Source organism: Fringilla coelebs (assembly GCF_963513975.1).
Source record: "Fringilla coelebs genome assembly, chromosome: Z".
Lineage (NCBI taxonomy): Eukaryota > Metazoa > Chordata > Aves > Passeriformes > Fringillidae > Fringilla > Fringilla coelebs.
Window position 1 is genome coordinate 47319167 of NC_140031.1, and position 18630 is coordinate 47337796.

At 38.1% G+C, this 18630-nt stretch overlaps 1 protein-coding gene across 1 annotated transcript in view; it reads right to left on the bottom strand.

Moving 5' to 3' along the window:
* Positions 1 to 18630, bottom strand: part of KIAA0825 — a 230629-nt gene that overhangs the window by 187065 nt on the left and 24934 nt on the right. Inside the window, exon 2 of the mRNA XM_084224964.1 lies at positions 6682 to 6821. Within this exon, the coding sequence (XP_084081090.1) occupies positions 6682 to 6812 (131 nt within the window). The 5' untranslated portion in view covers positions 6813 to 6821. The remainder of the gene's footprint in view (positions 1 to 6681; positions 6822 to 18630) is intronic.

Sequence of the window (18630 nt, forward strand, 5' to 3'; positions counted from 1 at the left end):
TTGTGTTATATTATCTGTGTCCACATTGGAGTGCTTTACTGGAGAAACATTTGGTAAGTACCTGCACTGCAGAGAGACAATCTCAATGTAAGAACTCCAAGGTGCTCTTATTTATTAAGTTAATGATAATTTTTACAAATAACCTAATCATCAGAGAGAATGCTTTTTAAGTGACTTCATCAATGGACAAACAATTTAAAAAGTACTGTAATGGAACTGATAGTGTAAGCAGTATCATACAATGTCACACAACATTATTTTGAAACTTATGGTATCAGAATAAGGGTTGCCCCCTCCATGTATTTTCCATTGCCTAAGATTACTATGAGTAAGCTGAAGTATGATCTTCTAACTCCTTTCAATTTCTAACAAGCACATTTCAATTTATTTCATCTAGCATAGGGAGCAGCTATAAAATGACAATGACATTGGTTAAATTAAACTGCTAAGCTGTAAAATGAAATTATCTTTTAACCTCATGTTCCTTATTCTTAAGATCCTCACATTAATGGAAACACAGCTTTAGAATCAGTTTACGTGTCTTTTATTCAGAACAGACTGTTTTAAAATAAATAACATCATTGTTTTCACTGCTGTTGAAGATGCAAGCAGTGTTAGAAAACTACTGTTATTATTCATTAAAAAGATTGACTGCTAGAGGTATAGACATTCATACAAAAAAAAAGTCTTATCATTTGGAAGTCTGTGTATCAGAGGACCCGCTGTGAGCAGTAAAAAAATTGCAGAAAGACTTTTAGCAGTGTAATTCATTTTCATTGTTAAACTTTCTCTTGATCTTGAACTCAAAGATGCAAACCAAAGACACAGCACCTGGTTAAAGGACTTTGAAAACTACTGTATAACCCTAATTTAGCTCCTTACAAAACATATCCACTCTTAACTGTAAAGTAACTGTATCATTGAAACCAGAAGAAATAGAATGGTGATGGCTTTGCTACACTCTAGCAAGATAAATTACTCAACAGCTTAAACATATATGAACAGTCAGTTCTAACTGAACCACTGCCCGTCCATCTTTAATTTCCATTCTTGTTTTAAAGGCTCGAGATATTTCTGTCACAAGATGCAAGCTTTGTCTTGGTAAGTTATTTCAGAAGACAGGCAGTGAAACATGAGTTTTTCAACACCATTGACTAAAACATGACAGTGACAAATAAGGGTTCAAAACCCATCATCTCATATATGCTTGTATGAAATGAAATGGGATACTTTACAGTGCAGTCAAAAATCTGATTACAGCTTCTGTAGATGTAGATGACAGCTAATTAACCACCCAAGGTACTGGCACAGTGATAATCACTGAATATTTGAATAAAGAAATCATGTGTCAATAAAACAGCGAATTTCTGAGCAACTGTGCTGCCCAGCTAGCAAGTTGCTATGGAACAACTAACCCAGACTCAGAAACAACACAGTCTGTGCAGGAAAAAAATACATTCCTCTCTCAGTTTGTTTACTTCTAGCAATTGGTCCAGTAAAATGATTAAACTAGACAACTACTATTCTGACTAAGTTTTTAATAACATTGCTGTAATGCCTTTACAGGCATCAAATTCTCAGGCAAACATTAAAGTAATACGTTTGTACAATGAGCCAGCTACATTCACCCAAAAGAGTCAAATTACTTTTGAAAGCTGTGATGAATATTAGGTCCGAGTTAAACTGATAAAATCATAGTTTTTTCCTCTACAATTAGCCCTCATTTTGAAATTCTCCTAAATACTCAACCACTCTTGGGATTTTGGTTGAAGAAGCCAAGATTTTGATAAATCTCTTGACTAACAGGAATATGAGGCATAACTGCTTCCTGAAAATTCCTGAGCAGAACAAGCAATGATTTTCTTCAAAATAAGATAGAAAAATAACTCCTGCAGCACATATCAGTTTAAAAACACATAAACCCTTTTACACGTCAGTTCTGATACAAAAAAATGGAATGAGATAGCTTGACTTAATACCCTGTTTGAAACTCCTCCATCCCTTTGTTTTGATATTGGTAAGCATTTCTTGGCAAATCAGCAAAGTTATGATCAACAGCTGGACCATGTCATACTAACATCCTCACTGAGACACCTTCCAGATCTATGATTCACAAGATCTTGTAAGTTCTCAAATAATTACCATAATTTATATCAAGTGGTGATGGGAAAAGATGCAATGCTATAAGTGCTTACTAGCACTGACCTCATTGCAGCCCTTCAAAATAGACCTTCAAAATCCTTATGACTACACTACTGCTAATTAGGTCAGGTTGAAGTTTGTCATGGTTTGACACTGGTCAACATGCCAGGCAACCATGAAAACCAGAACAAAGGGCTCATGAGTTAAGGATTGGGAGAAAACACTCTAAGGGCAAAACAGGCTCAAACTTAAAGGTATAAAGTAAACTTGTTACTAACAGAGTCAGAAGAGGATAATCAGGAGTAAAATAGGCCTTTAAAACACCTCTCTCCCCCCACCCCCCCAACAAGTTCCTTTCTTCTTCCCACTGAGAGCACAGGGAGACAGGGCATGGGAGTGCTTGGTCGGTTTGTCACTCAAAATACTTCTTCAGTTTGCTTTTAGGGAGAGGAGTCTCTCTTCTTCTATGCTATGGGGTCCTTTCCACAGGAAACAGTTCTCCATGAACTTCTCCAGTGTGGCTCCAATTTCACAAGTAGCAGTTCTGCCCAAACTCCTGTTGTAATGTGAGTCCCTCCCACGGGCAAAACAGTCTTCCCAAAACTGCCATGGCTGAGTCACTAGTTCATGAGGTGTAGTCCTTTAAGGATAAGCTGCTCTAGTTTGGAAGCAAGGGCCCTCTTTTCTCTGTCTCTGGAAACAACAGCCTCTCTGTTCAGGTCTCCCACTGGATTACAGCTTTTTTTAGCATCCACCCGCTCCAGTATGAGCACTTTTCCAACAGGCTGCAACTGGATCTCTGCATCCCTCCATGGACTTTATGGATTACATGGAGATAGATTGTTTTATTATAGTCCTCCCCATGTCTTGCAGAGAAATATCGACTCCAATGCTTGGAGCACCTCCTCTCCCTCTTTCTTTTGACTGATCTTGGCATGGCCATATTGTCTTTTTCCACATGTCCTCACTTCCTCCTCTTTCTCTGACTAGGAAAAAAATCTCCTGCTCTTAAGTACCATTGCCAGCAAATTCCACCTTTTTAAAGATATCTGCAGGATCGCGCAGTGCTGAGAAGTTGATTTCATCTGTGGGGGAACTGCTCTCCATGTTTCTGCTGCCAGCCACGCAGCCCAGCCGCCACCAGGCAGGTGGTGCAGCTGCTGCGGTGCTGGGACCATTCAACGCCTCTTGTCGTGCGGGCCACCGGGGAGGAGAAGCCGCGGTCGCTGCCCCAGCCCTTCTCCCTGCAGCACGGCTGGCTGGGGCGGCCAGGCAGGCAGAGCTGGCCACGGGCTGTGCCGAGATGCTGGCGGCCGCGGTGCCAGGCACTTGGCTGTGCGTGCAGCACTGAGACGGTCCCAGCGCTAGTGCCTTGCCACCCCCGAGAGAAAGCTGCTCCTGTGAGCATTTTCTTCTCAAATGTGTCACACAGAGGCATTGACAACTTCCCTAACTGGGACAGCAGCATGTCCATCTTGAGAGCCATAAGAGACTGGGTCTGTTGGACATTGTGGAAGCTTCCAGAAGCTTCTCACAGAAAGCACCTCTGTGGGTCCCCCCTGCCCCAAAAAACCAGGCTGCGTTAAACCAACACAAAGTTTATCATCAGATTGAAGTCAAATTAGGCTTTTGTAAAAAGCCTCACAGATTTATCATGTCCAGTGTGCTGTAGACATACAATTATTAAATAATTGTGTTGAATTCTAAGCAATTGTTCTTTTGATGAAGACATAGAATATCTCCTTCTATCCTACAGTCTCACAAAATCTTGTTGCTTTATCACAACTAAAAGGCAGCACTCACTGAAGAAAAAACTGAATACAGAAATAAAAATCAATTACTGAAGAGATCTCCTGCTTAGCAATCACTTCGAGTTATGAACTATAGGCTTGGTTTCAAGCTCTGTACTGCATTTCCTGCTTAGAAGTATTAAATATAAGCTGCAAGTTTAGTTCTGTGAATTGCTAACAAGTGAAATGTTAGTAATTCCTAAACCATCAATTTGGAAAAATAATCCAAATACTCGGTTTTGATGAGCAATAAAAGCCAAAGTAACTGTGAAAGGCCAACCTGATGAATACAACTTCACACTTGAGAATAATCTTGAGACTACCCCTGTACCCAAAACTGGCCAGCAACGATGATCGTTTTGAGTCATATTCACCTGCTTCTATAAAATGCTGTAAAAATGAATGAACTTAATGTTCAAGTGTAATAAGAGTTCTATGACATAAGTGAATGAATTAACCACTTACTACATTAAAATTTACATATAACACAATTGCACACAGATGGCCTTTTTTGTTGTTGTTACAGCAGCAAATAGAGTTGGTACAGTACAAAAATGCTGAAGGTAATTCAACAGCTGAAAACCATATCTGATTTGTCATGTCGCACAATTTTATAAAACCTATTCTGTTAGAAGGCAATAAATGAGTAGTTGAATGATTTATATACTCTTGCCTCATAATTTTTTACACAATGCTTTATTTTTAAATATATATATATGATGTATACTATTATGTTCATTCTCTGTGGTCTAATAAAAGCATAAATCTATCTGATGAAAAATGGATTGTATTTCAATTGTATCACTGTATCACAGTGAGCTGCTCTTATCATACCACTTACAAAGATCAATGGTAACTTGAAAATTATTTCATTCTATGCTACCTCTAATATATTACCAATAAAAGGACTCTTTTTAATTTAAAAGTCACATCAGCTGCTGTCCATCTTATTTTAAACTCTTTCAATTTCTGAAACTGACATACTACAGCAGCAAAATAGCACCTGGTAACTACAGAGCTACTTCTTGGTTTTCCTTGTGAAAATAAGGTTAAAGCTATCTTAAGTGTCAATTCAGCAGAAATTTTTCCTGACCTGCATTGCTGGTCCCATTTGCTAATCCAAATTCCAGCTCTCCTTTAATAAAATATCATTTGGATCTCACAAAACTTAAGAGTAAAAGTTCCTTCTAATTTGTAAGACTAGACAGGTAAGACGGTGGCCATCAGCCTCCTTCAAGACATACAAACATTCCAGCTCTCCTTTAATAAAATATCATTTGGATCTCACAAAACTTAAAGTTCCTTCTAATTTGTAAGACTAGACAGGTAAGACGGTGGCCATCAGCCTCCTTCAAGACATACAAACACTTCCACTGTGATGATGTTAACGTAAAATGTAACATAAAATGCTAAGTGGCTATAAAGTACCACTTAAAGGAATGAACAGCTGGCTTCCCTTCCCACAGTCAGATGTTTTCTCAACAAGCAGCATACATTTTTCCACATTAAAACAAAAAATAGTAGTGAAGCATTCATTCTAAAGGTTCATTTTGAGAATAATCTTCCTAACTCTCAGGATATCTCCAAACAAGGACAACAAAATTACTTTTATTTTGTTAGTTGAAGAGGTGACAACACTTATGCTAAAAATGCTTATGCTGGTTTTTCCAGATATACAAAAACATAGACACACCAAACTTAATTACCTGTGTAATTAACTATGTTATGACATAAACTAATCTCTAAGTATCAATATTTCGCTCCTGTCAACAGCTGGAAAACTCTAACGTGAAATTGTATTATGCAGTGGTCCGTAACAGCATATTTACCAGATCTTCACTACCATTGCTACCATGGGATTATTAATATTGCAAGTACTTAAGTAAACACTATGTTTTTAAATGAAAATGGGAGGTAAGACTAATAGAAATACCCCACCCCCCTAAAAAAAAAATCACATAGCTCAGTATGATATAAACATAGCCTCCTAACCAGTATGACAATAACTGAGCAATTATCTAATTCAGTTTCCAGCAAGGTATGACAATGGTTTATTTCCATCCTTTCAGAAACTGTTTGGGAGCAAAGACCTCTGACAAACGTGGACTACATTAAAATGTTACAATCTTAAAAGAGATGTCATGACGGATGTCCTTTGAAGTCATACTTTAACATGCACTGTTCATACTTGAAGATGCTCACACAGGTGTTTTCAAAATTCAATATAAAATCCTACTATTTGTAATATCTCTGACTGTATACTTATTTTTTAAATGGACAAAAACTTTATTTGCTTAACAGCATCTTTTACTAATGAAAGTATCACAAAAGTACTAAAGAGTTAAGCCACAAAGTTTAAACTTCACTTTTTTTTCAAATTCTGTAGTTCTTTTAGTCAATAAAAATGTATCTCATTAGGAGGAAATTCTATCTTATAATAATAGAAAATACAACTGTCATGGGAATTCACATTTTTTTCCTTCACTATCACACCTACCGCAACAGAACCTAAGGTTAAGATGATACAATTGTTAAAGATACCATAGAGAGAAACACTACAGCACAATAATTATACAGAGTTAAAAATTTGTTAAATGCTCGAGCATTTAAAATAAAACTGCTGCTGAAATATTTATCAGAATTTTAACCTACTACTAGAAAAGAAAGGTAAGTTAAGCCACATTTCTTCCCAAATGACTTTCCCAATGACTTTCACTAGTATTTTGGATTCAAATAAAATACTCTTTACCTGGAAGAGTTCTTCTTTATTTTTTCATCAAGATCACTAAGTATTTGTCGAAATTCCAATTCTCCAGGAAGGACATTTAACAAACAGTCTAAATTGGAAGAATCAAAAGAATACTCTCCTCCCCATTCCATTTTTAGAATCTGTAAAACAAATACAGCAAAATGGTTAAAAAATGGAAAGATGCAGACTAGAAGTACCAAAGTACACAACATCTTGTTCTATGGAGATATTAGATTATATAATAACATAAATATTGGATTATTATGCTTCTGTACAGACTGCTACAGAGGGAAACCAGGAATGCAAATATTGAGGTAAGTTTCATTGTATCTTGCATTTCTTTAGTTTAAAGAAATCAGTTCTTTTACCTTAATCACAGCAGTAGCAATTTTTTTAAGACTTAGAAGGAAAATTCTCATTATTATAAATGGAAACTAAAACCAAATATATTACAGGGTAAACTTATTTTCTGTATATTTATAATTGTTGTCCAATGCATGACTGTTTTCTGGAAATTCAGCACATCATTGCAAATACATGCAATCATAAAAAACCAGACTAAACCTAGCTTCATCTTGCTATGTACTCATTTTACTAAACACAGGTCAAATCCACCAACCTATTCAAACTAACACACTACCTTTGTATCTTTATATCAGAAGTAAAGTATTAGCAGAGTTTTTTCCCTGTTTTCTATTTTTTTCTGCATCCTCTTGTGGAGAAATAATGAAATTGATTTTACCATCAGTGATGACTTACAACCAATTGAGGAAAAATATTATATAAAAACTGAAACCTTCTTAATAATCAGTATATTTCATGTCTACTATTTAGTATGTCATATCTAATACTATCCATATTACAGCAACAACATGAGAAACAAACATAATATTCACATGCACACAGTTTGGGCAACAAAATATAATAAATACATTATTTTTCCTGCAAGCAATATTCTTTTACAAAGCAGCTACAGTGTTGGTTGTTATCTAGAGGCACTACTAGAAAAATAAATTGAAAGTGAACTGTCTGCAAAACACATGTTTAAAAAGAACATCAGATATTTAATATGCAAGGTCAAGATGATTGGTTTTGGTCATAGGTGTAGACTTAAAAGTAGCAGAAATGCACATTTATGGTTTTGCTCTTCCAAAGCAACATTCAAAAAAATACAGAAGTTCTTAAAGCATAATATCTTGCACATCTCAATTAACAGCACACCAATATGAAATATCTCATGGATAAAGTGTTTTCTTAAATTCTCAGAAGTTACAGAATATCCCTTTGCAAATAACAATTCAAACACTTGCAACATTTTGGGATGTAGCTGAAACTCAATCACTTGTGGGTGAAAAAGCTTGGATGTAAATCAAATACATCTCTTAAAGCATTGAGGAAATGTCAGTCTTTTAATATAGAACTTAACAGATGTTACTACAATTAAAGACACTAATTAAAAGTAGAAGTTAAATGGAAACCATTAAACAGTGCTTTACAGAACTGAGATAAAAGGAATACTGAAAATACAGCTCTTTCTTCAATAGACTTGGTCACACACACCCTTTTCTCTTATAAAGGGTTTACACAGAATGTAATTTTAACTCCATTCAATACCTATAACTCAAATCCATCTTTTATTCAACTGTCTTGTAGAACAATCAATGGTTGGTGTAAAATGAACTGTATTTTTTATATATATATATATATATATATATATATATATATACACACACATACACACTCTGCAAAAATACTAACAGTTTGGAATGAGTTACAGTTTTCATAAAATAGCTGCACAACCAAAATTATGTATTTATATTTAATCCTAACTCTTTGCAGCCAAAAGAAGCTTATGTTTCTTGGAAAAAAAATCAGTATAGTTTACAGACTAGTAACTGTTTGAAAAATTCATCAAATGAAAAAAAATCACCTTGTAAACATGACAGCTTAGTTTTCATGCATGCATTCCTGTAAGACTTCTGTGTCATACTTCTTTGGTTCACTTGTCAAAACAAAGCAATTATTCCTTTCAGTCTTGGTTTATGGAAGAAAAGCAACATTTGATTATTCAGTTTTTAAGTACTATTTTAGATGGCTAATACTAATTTCTTCTTCTGAAAATCTAAACCCAAAAATATTTCAAAAGGAAAAAGTAAGAGCATCAAGACATAAATTAGCACAATTGAGAAGAAATTTTACTGTAATTTAGCAAAACCAGAGCCAGGGTCTTCAGTGCACCAAAAGACTCTAAGTGATGATCTGACTCTAAGTAGAACTATGCCACCAGCCTCCTCGTCTCCCCTGGGGGCAGCAGGATGGGCGTCAGCTAGCAAGGGCCCTTCCCTGTCATTTGGGATTTTCCCCGCCTCTCCTGTTAATCCAAAGAGCAGACAGTTGTTGATACTCTCAAAGAACCAGTGGGACACAGCCCTCCTCTAAAGGCAAAACCCTCAGTGTTTGTTTTTATAAGAAAGAAATCAATTTCTTTCTTAAAAGAGAAATGGTGGAAGAACTCAGTTTGGAAAATGTGAATTGTGTCAAAATATTTTAGACATTATTATTTAGACGATATTATTATAGTATTAAATAACCCTCTTTTTATGTAAAGGAGATTAATTTAAGCTTTTTTATTAAGCTGCATAAAAATATCATTCTATCATATTTCAATTTACTAGTATGATGAACTGTTGTATGTTTTAGGACAAATGGTCTTAGAGAACCTGTTTCAGGCGCAACTCTCTAAGTCCCTATCTTAATAGACCTAGTTCTTTTCAAAACATAATAGAGGACATCAACATTAAAATGACATAGCTGTCAATCTTTTCAGTAGCTACTCAAGAAACTTAACCAAGGTATAGCTTAGCTTAAATAGAAATATTTTTCAGGTCTCTTATTTTAAGCCACGGTATCAATGAAATTTAACATCACTGAAATAATTTCCCACTTCTAACAAGTGTAAATTATGAGGCTTTTTACCAAAAATCATTAGGCCTATTTAAAAAAAAATACTACACAACACTAAAATTAATATAACAGATAATTCTTGCTTTTAAAACTCACTGGGCTTACCATTGAAAAGCACTTTTGGTGTGTGCATTTTCTTTTTCAGTGTCAATTAAATGGAAGAAATCTCCGATAAAAATTATATTTAGTTCCAATTGGGTAATTCTTCATTCTGATTAAACAATTATACATAATTGTAAAAGCCTTCCAGTACCAACATACATGTGAAATACCATGGAATTTCTAAGATCAGTTTGTAATATTTATATTTACTATAATAAGCTTTTGTGCTAAGACATACAGTTTATAAAAGCGGCATTTAGCTAAATCTTGAACAGAATTTTTTGAGCACATCTGTTGCATATGCACATCACAATGTACCCATAATTTGGAAAAAGGGCTATGTCAAACTGCAGCACTGAACATATAGAGAATCAGCCAAATCCTTGAAGCTTTTTTTTGTTACTGCTTCTTATCTTACAGGACGTATCTTTTTATTGCCCTAACATCCTTGCAAAACTAAAAGGGAAAAAGAGAATTGACAAGAGTTTTCATCACTCAGCTTATGCTTTCAATGAGACCTTAACAATGATTTCCTTTATCTAGCTTTAGTTTTGTAACTGTTTCCAGCCGCTTTACAGCACAGAAGATGTCATCTGCAATCGCACAGCAGGCAGCAAGAGCGATGGCAGTGGCCTGAGATACTACAATTAAATGTGAAATTCCTATTGTTCTGCATATTTAAATAGTCTGAATATTTAAAATTATTTTGAAAACCACATAAAGGGTACAAAAGAAATCCATTCAAAAAACTGCTATTTCTTGAGTTCTACTCTGACATAGTAAAAGCTTTTTATCCATTTTTCTGTGGCAAAAATTCTTTAAAATAGTTTACTCTTTAAAACAGACTTGTAAAAGGAAAGGAAAATTAGAAATTCTCTCTGTAAAAGAGAGAATTTTTGTTTCTGCTTATATGTATCGAAGATCTCTATTTAAATTTTCCAAATTGTCTTTCACCTATTTTGCACACTTTGCTGAAGCACACACAACATTTACAAAAAGAATATCATATTGTTCCAGTAAAAAAAGAGACATTTAATGCATTAAAAAAAAAAAAACTCAACAAAACAGAACCATAGTCTTCATGACAGTTTTATTTACTAAATATTTTGAATGCCACAAATAACTTTGAAACAAGTTTACTAAAATCATCCTGCAATGTTCCCCCTGCAGACTTTCTACATTTGCTGTTGTCATAAACTTACACTTAAATATTAATTTTATATTTGTAAATTATTATCCACCACACACTTAAAACATCTGCCTTTATATTTTTTAAAGACGGATTCTAAGTATCTCTAATTAAATACTCATTTGTAACCCTTTTGAATACAGTTTTCTTCCAAATTCTGCCATAAGAGTCACCAAATAAGAGAATGGGAATAAAATATACCTAAAGAAACAGAGTCCTCACTGTGGATGAAACAGAAAGCTACGCCTTCCACCTAAAGCTGTAATATTAGAATGCAGCGCTGTGATCTAAGGCAGCTATATCAGCCCTTAAATCATAATATTGTCAAAAAGGACTGTGAAAATGCACATTTGTGACAAATAGCATATGCTACTATTTTTAATACCTGTCGTTTTTTCAAACTACGTAGCTTAGGCCTGTATTGTAGGCATATGTACATGCCAGAATTTTTAAGTAAAATCCATGAGTTCTCCCTATTGTCTCTCCCCAATTCTTCAAGCCACAGAAAGTGAAATGCTGAGAATAGAAAGGAATCAGCACAGCTTTTCAAGATTTGCTGCTACTTGGGAATGATAAAAAATGTTCAAAGTCAGGAAAGAATTCTCATTTACATAAACTTAATCAAACACTATTGGTGTGACACTATTGTAAAGGCAGTGACTTCAAAAGAGGAACATGCCATCTGGAGTTACAAGGAAACTCCTGAGTAGTTATGTCAGAAGAAAGGATAATGTGATTTCATAACCTTCAGTAAAGAAGAAATGGCCATTTTCTGAGTAGCTCTTGAGACAAACAGTCCTATATCATCCTCAGCTCTCAGCTGGTTATCCTGCAGCTGGAATCCCACAGTGTATGATCCAAGATTCAGCATTTATAAACAAGCCACCTTAACACAAGAAGCCCACAAGCATTAAGAATCCTACCTCTAAATCCAGTGGCTTTCCCTGCCTCCTTAGTGGTCTATATGGTTACTAAAACCATAAGTATGACAATGCAGAAGTATGTCTATATACAAGCGCAACTATTTTGTCTTCCTTTTCTGGTTTTCAAAATTCAAGATACTGCTTCTCCATTTTCCTTTTTTTTTTTTCCTGTAATTTTTTTTTTTCCTGTCTGAGCTCCTATTTTATTTCATAAGTTTGGAATTTTTTTTAAAAAAGGATAAATCTGGCACAATGTTGTCTTCTTTTTATATGGTATAAGGCCTTACAAAAAGTAATTTACTAATCAACTTTTCTGCCAATGCCACATACAAACACAGGACAAAATTACTCTGGCACTGTCACCACTTAAGGCTACATCGATCAATCTCATTGTCAAATTATTATACTCTATGAATGATGGATGTTTTAAAATAATTTTCAATTAAAACAATTACCAATCAGTAGACTAAAATAATCATCAATGCATAGAAAAGAGATTCTTATAAGTCTAACTGGAAATACCTACTCAATATTTTCTTATAATCTTCTTAGCCAAGAAACTAAAAAAATAGAATAATTTCAAAACAGACTATAGTACCTAATTTATTTTGTACTGCTCCAGATGAGGGTTATAAGTATTATATAAGTATATATTATTATATAAGTAGTAAATTTTGCATAGAGGTATGAGAAAATGTCTAAGACCAATAATTACTTTTCCCAGAAAGACTGAACAGCATTGTTTATTTCCTGAAGAACAAGAACATAAGATATATATGAGACTAACGGTGCATCCTCTGCAGAATTGTCTATCTAATTGTGGCAATAAGAACTGCTATTAAGGTATAATATTAGAGTTTTGTCATTTTGTGGCACTTACGAACTCAGAAAGAAGAGGCAATACTTTATAAAATCCCCCCCAAATCCCTCACAGAACCATGCTCTGAAAAGCATCTGCTATGGCATTCCTATCTTGCTCATCATTAGTGTCTAAAACTGCACAGATTTGTAAGAACTGTTCTGAAAGAACTTATCTTTAAGCACACTGGTAAAGAACCAAAAGTACACTATTTTCAACTAAAAACCTTACAAATACCTACTAGCTACTTCTAAAAGCCTTTTCTTTTCTTGTTTACTGGAAAAATCTTCCATTGTAACACAATTCACTTTAAGGACAATGGTATTTAAAAGACAGAAATTTCGAGACCTTTAAGGTCTTGTCGTTCAGTAGATCAGACACAGAGTTGCTAGAATTTTGACAGGAAATAGCTTTCCAATGAAACTATTATATTTTAAAAGAATTACAAAAATAGTCTGTGACCACAGCTTTTAAAAGGTAGGCTGCATTTCAGCTCCTTCGTTCCCACACACTCTATTTTCTTTCATTACTACTCAATTTAAAGCTGAGAGCATGAAAGATGTCCATTTTATAAAAATGAAATACAGAAGCTCTCCACAGAGATGCCTCTTAAATTGGCCCAAGTTTATAGTCACATTCTTAAAAGTTTGTTTCATAGTATAAATGTAATGGATTTTGGGTTTTTTCCCAAATACTATTATTACTGCTACTCTAGTAGTACTACACAGGGTCACGTGAAACATTTTATTAGCCATGAAATTTCCCTTTTTTTTCTTTTTCATCTTTTTCTAATGAATGGTTACTTTTTTCTGCTGCCATTACTCAGCTTGTAAAACTTGATATGACGCTGCCTAACATACAATGCGCCACTCATCTATAGCACAACACAGGCTCATACTCTTATTCAGCTATGTTTTTCACCTTCAAAAGCACTGCTAAGCATCTGTTTGCCTCTCCTTAAGAAAAAGACACCTCAGAAGTAAAATAATTACAAGTTAACTGTTTTTACCATGTTGTTGTGATTTAGGAATCATTACTGAAAACACTCCAAAGCATGCACTGATTCGTTCACTCCCCCTTTCTCCTCCCCCACTTCCTGAGGCAGGAGGGAGAGGAGAATTGTAAAAGGTAAAGCTTACAGGTTGAGAAAAGGACAACTTACTGGAAACAGCAATAAGATCAGAAATGTTACAGGAACAATGTTACCTGAAATACACAAAAGTTGCGCAAGAAAGGAGATTGATTCATACACGGAAAAGCCCACCACAAAGAAACCTGCCCTGAGCAAATGTCTGCCACATTCTCCACAGCCAGAAGGAATGCCCTCCCCTCGCCCCCAGTGATGATGTGAGAATAACCTCCAGGTGCTAGCCATGACCCATCCGGGCTGCTGCTAAAAATAACCCTGTCCTGGAAGGAACCAGAACATTATCCACCCCTTATTATGCACCATACAATTTATTCCCAAATCCTTCCACCAATACACATATATAGTACATATACACAAGCAAAGCTATCATTTCCATCATCAATGGCCATCCCTCCAAGATATCTGTTGAGCTCATTGAGCCCATGGCTGTGGGTTCTCTGTCCGAGATGTTTTCCAGAGCAGGAGGGCTGGTGTGCTGTCAGGTGGTTGCAAGCTGCATCATGAGCTCATGACCTGAAGAAGTCCATACTTACTATCCATGCTAGTTATGGCATTCAGCTACTAATATTATACAACTGAACATTACACACTGCTCCCACCTAAAAATCAAATTCCCTTCAGGTACACGTCCAACTGCATTAGATACAAAGTGCACTTGGGTCATCGAGCAAAAACAGTCCCACAGACAGGTTTGTCTTAGCTTAAACCTTGACTAATCCAGACTGTCTCCCCTAACACATTCCTAATGCGCATCACAGGAACTTTATCCCCCTCTTTGATATGAGATTTGATTGGGTAGGGCCAGGTCGATACATGGATCTCTAGTGTTAACTAAGTGGGCATTGCTAAGTGCAGACCTCAATGTATGAAGGTCCAACCAACCATTGCTTTCAATGGGGTTTTAATAGTCCATAGTATCACTCAATTTTCCCAGAGGCTGGTGCATGACAGGGAATATGATCCACACTCAGTACTGTGCTCTCTGGCTATGAGGTCTATGAGGCTATTTTTGAAGTAAGTCCCATTTTACAACTCCATTTATTCTGGGCTGCCACGTGGTCACAGGACTTGCTTTTTAAGGCTCAAGCTGGTGTTCCAGGCAGTGGCGTGAGGCACAGGGTACATCTCCAGCCATCCAGTGGCTCTTTATACCACTGTCAGCACTAAGGGCCTGCCTCGGCAGGTTGTGGCAGAGTGATGTAATTAACTTGCCAAATCACTCCACATTATATTTCAACCATTGTCTACCACACCACAGAGGCTTTACCTATCTGCTTGCTTAAATGCAGTACGCATTTCACTTCTGAGTAACATGGAAAATAATGTCCATCATTAAGTGCATGCCTGACTTGTGACACCCTCTTCATGTTGCATGTCTTCCCTGATAATCTGATGTGTTCTGAGCCCATTGACTGGAAATAATTCACTCTTATGCTGCCAGCCCAGGTCCACCTGAGACACTTTAATCTTGACAGGCCAATCCATTGTTGTGATGTTTTCCAGAAGCCCAACTCCTGGGCACGTGTGCATCTACATGATGTACTTTTACAGCCAACTCCTCTACCTGGGCAGAGATCTTGTCACAGTTCAGCAGCCCAGATTTACTTCTGTGCTGCCAGTTGGTCTTTTCCCACTGGTTTAGCCATCCCCACAGGCATTTGCTGCCATTCACATTGATCTACCTCTTCACAAGTCACTGCAGTGGTAGAGCACTGGCCATTTCTCTCATTCAGCAATATCTACACTCTATGCCACTACAGTCCGGATAAATCCGAGACAAATAGTGCGGCTGTGTTTCCAGCCCTGGGGCAATTGATTGCAGGTATACTAGATACCCTCCAGGTGAAAGCAAACTGTTGCACACAGTCTGCTGCTAAAGGAATAGAGAAAAACATATTAAGCAGTATTAATGATGGCAGCAATTTTGCTGTCTTGGGCTCCAGCTCATACTGAAGTTCCAGCATATACAGCACAGAAGCGCTCAGTGGTGGTATGACTTTCTTCAGACCACAATTCTGTCAGTCTCCACTCTCCACTGGAGTTATGCACTGGCCATACAGGGCTCTGAAGAGTGAGAGTCACACTGACTGCTCCTTGGTACTGTGTTTCATGAATCATCTCATGGATGGAGGTCATGGAGTCCTGATTGGTGTGATATTGCCAACACTGCACTGTTGTGGTAGTGACCATTACCTGTTATTCTTCAACCCTCAGCAGTCCCACAGCAGAAGGGTCCTCTGAAAGACCAGGCAAGGTATTCAGCTACTTAATGCCCTCTATCTCTACAGCAGTGTCATTGATTGACACTGACTGGATGCAGGCACCCACCAAAGCCTCTCTATCACTCTCCTTTGCAGCTGGACAGGGGACAGAAAACATAACAAAGGGTTCATGAGTCAAGGACCAGGGGAGATCATTCGTCAAACACCTTCATGGGCAAAACAGGCTCAAATTAGAGATATTAACTGAATTTATTTCTAACAAAATCAGAGCAAGATACTGAGAAGCAGAATAAGATCTTAAAGAACACCTTTCCTGCACCTTTACCTCCATCCCAGCTGTGCTCCCCAGTGGCTCACAGGGACACAAGGAATGGGGGTTTTGGTCAGCTCATTAGACATTGTTTCTCCCTCTGGTCAGGGAGAGGAGTCCTACCACTATTTCCACAGGCAGTCCCTCCCACAGGAGACATTTCTCCACAAACTTCTCAGAGGTGAGTCTATCACATGGGCAGCAGTCCTTCCCAAACTTCTGCAATATGGGTCACTCTTGCACCGGGCTCAGTCCTTCAAGGACAGGCTGTCCCAAAATGAGGCCCCCATGGGGTTACAAGTCCTACCAGGAAATCTGCTCTAGCATGGGCTTGTCTCTTCACGGGTCTATGGATCCCTGTCAGATACCCTGCTCCAGCACAGGCCTCCTTCAGGGTAACAGCCACTTTAGGGCATCCACCTGCTCTGGTGTGAGTCTACTCCATGGGCTGCAGATGCATCTCCAAGGGCTGCAGAGGCACACCTGCTACACCATGGTGTTCACCATGGCATCTCACAAGCCGCTCAGCTCAGGCGCCTGGAGTACCTCCTCTCTCCTTCTCCACTGATCTTAGTGTCTGCAGAGTTGTTCCTCTCACATATTCTCACTCCACTCTTCTCTGGCTGGAATAAAAACTGTGCAATATTTTTCTTTCTTTTCTTCTTCTCCTCCTCTTTCTTCCTCTTCTTCAATGTTATCACTGAGGCATTACCACCATTTCTATCTGGCCCAGCCTTGGCCAGCAGCACATTCATATTTGGATCAGCTCTGCCAGATGGTGAAGAACCTTCCCATAGAATCCACCCCCTATAGCCCCCACTTCCAAAAGCAGGTCACACAAACCCAGTACAATCAGCTATCCCAAAAATCCAATGATGCCCTTGGATCCTTGAAATATCCTCTTCCTGAGGTAATCTACACCCAGGATGCACAGGGCCTCTGGGCCAGTCACAATGGGCTGTGTTTGCAATTCCTTCCCAGTCAGACTCACTTCAGCTTCCAGAACAATCAGCTGTCCAGTTTCCCCGTCTCCTCAGAAACAGAGAAAGATTCTGCCTCTACATATCTTGATGACATCAGGGTACACTGAACATCTGTGTCAACTAAAGACCTAATTTCTTGTGGGTCTGATGTACCAAGCCATTGGATCCACATAGTCCAAGAGATCTGATTGTCCCTTTCCCCCACCTGGCGGGAGGCAGGGCCTCTCTAGTTCTGGTCATGGTATTCATTGATATTTCTTGCAAATATGAACTGGACATCCTTTCAGGATTGGAAGTAACATCAGCACTTCTATTCTGTCTGAGGACTCACCCACTGGAAACTGGAGCCAGATCCTTGAAAAGTTTTCTCTGATGTTGTTCTTCCTCTCAACTCACGTACCTGCGCTGCCAGCACAGAGCTGGGTTTTCCATCCTACTTCCTTACATCCTCTCTGAGGTCACACAGCAAAAGGCACAGGTTACCTTGTGCTTTGTACCCCCTCTCTTGAGCAGAGGGGTACTTGCTCCCAATAGTCTAGACTCTGGCCCACACTGGAGGGGCATGGGACATTTCCTCTCTAATCTGCTGAAGTCTTTTGAGTCTGTCCGCACTCTTGGGCAGTCTTTCCACAGACAAGATGCAGGTCAGTAGGGAGGAAAAAAGATGATCATCACAGGGCTGTAGCTAGATAATCACCTAAAGCACTCTGTTCTCCTCCTGTCATGGAAGTCAATGCCAGTGAGTTGGTGTGCAATGATCCTGTGCTCCATACAAACTTCTGCCACGTGGATTGTGCACACTGGACCTCATTTGGATCTGCAGGGGACTGCACATTATTTGAATCCCTAGAGATTAGCTCCAGCACATCCATTCTCCCAGGTACTGGATACCTTTCTCCATGGTGTCCCACCTGCCTGGGTGCACTACTAGAGAGAGTACCTTTCTCTCACGCTTGACAGGAGTCACCTCCAAAGGCTGAGAGCTTCTGTCCTCTTCCCAGTGGCCTTGTCAATCCTGCCCAGATCCTGGGACAGGCATCCCAGCTGCTTGGCTTCACTACCATCTAGTTCCATATCATGGGCCATGATATGGCAGCATTGGAGCAGCCAGGTCAGACTGGCAGCTGAAATCTTCTTGCACGCCCTGCAGCTCACCTGGGGACCGGGACCAATGATTATCTCTGGCCCTGCCTTTTCCTCCTGTTCTATTGCCATGGGCTGTTCCTGCAGTTAGCTGCAGTTTGAGT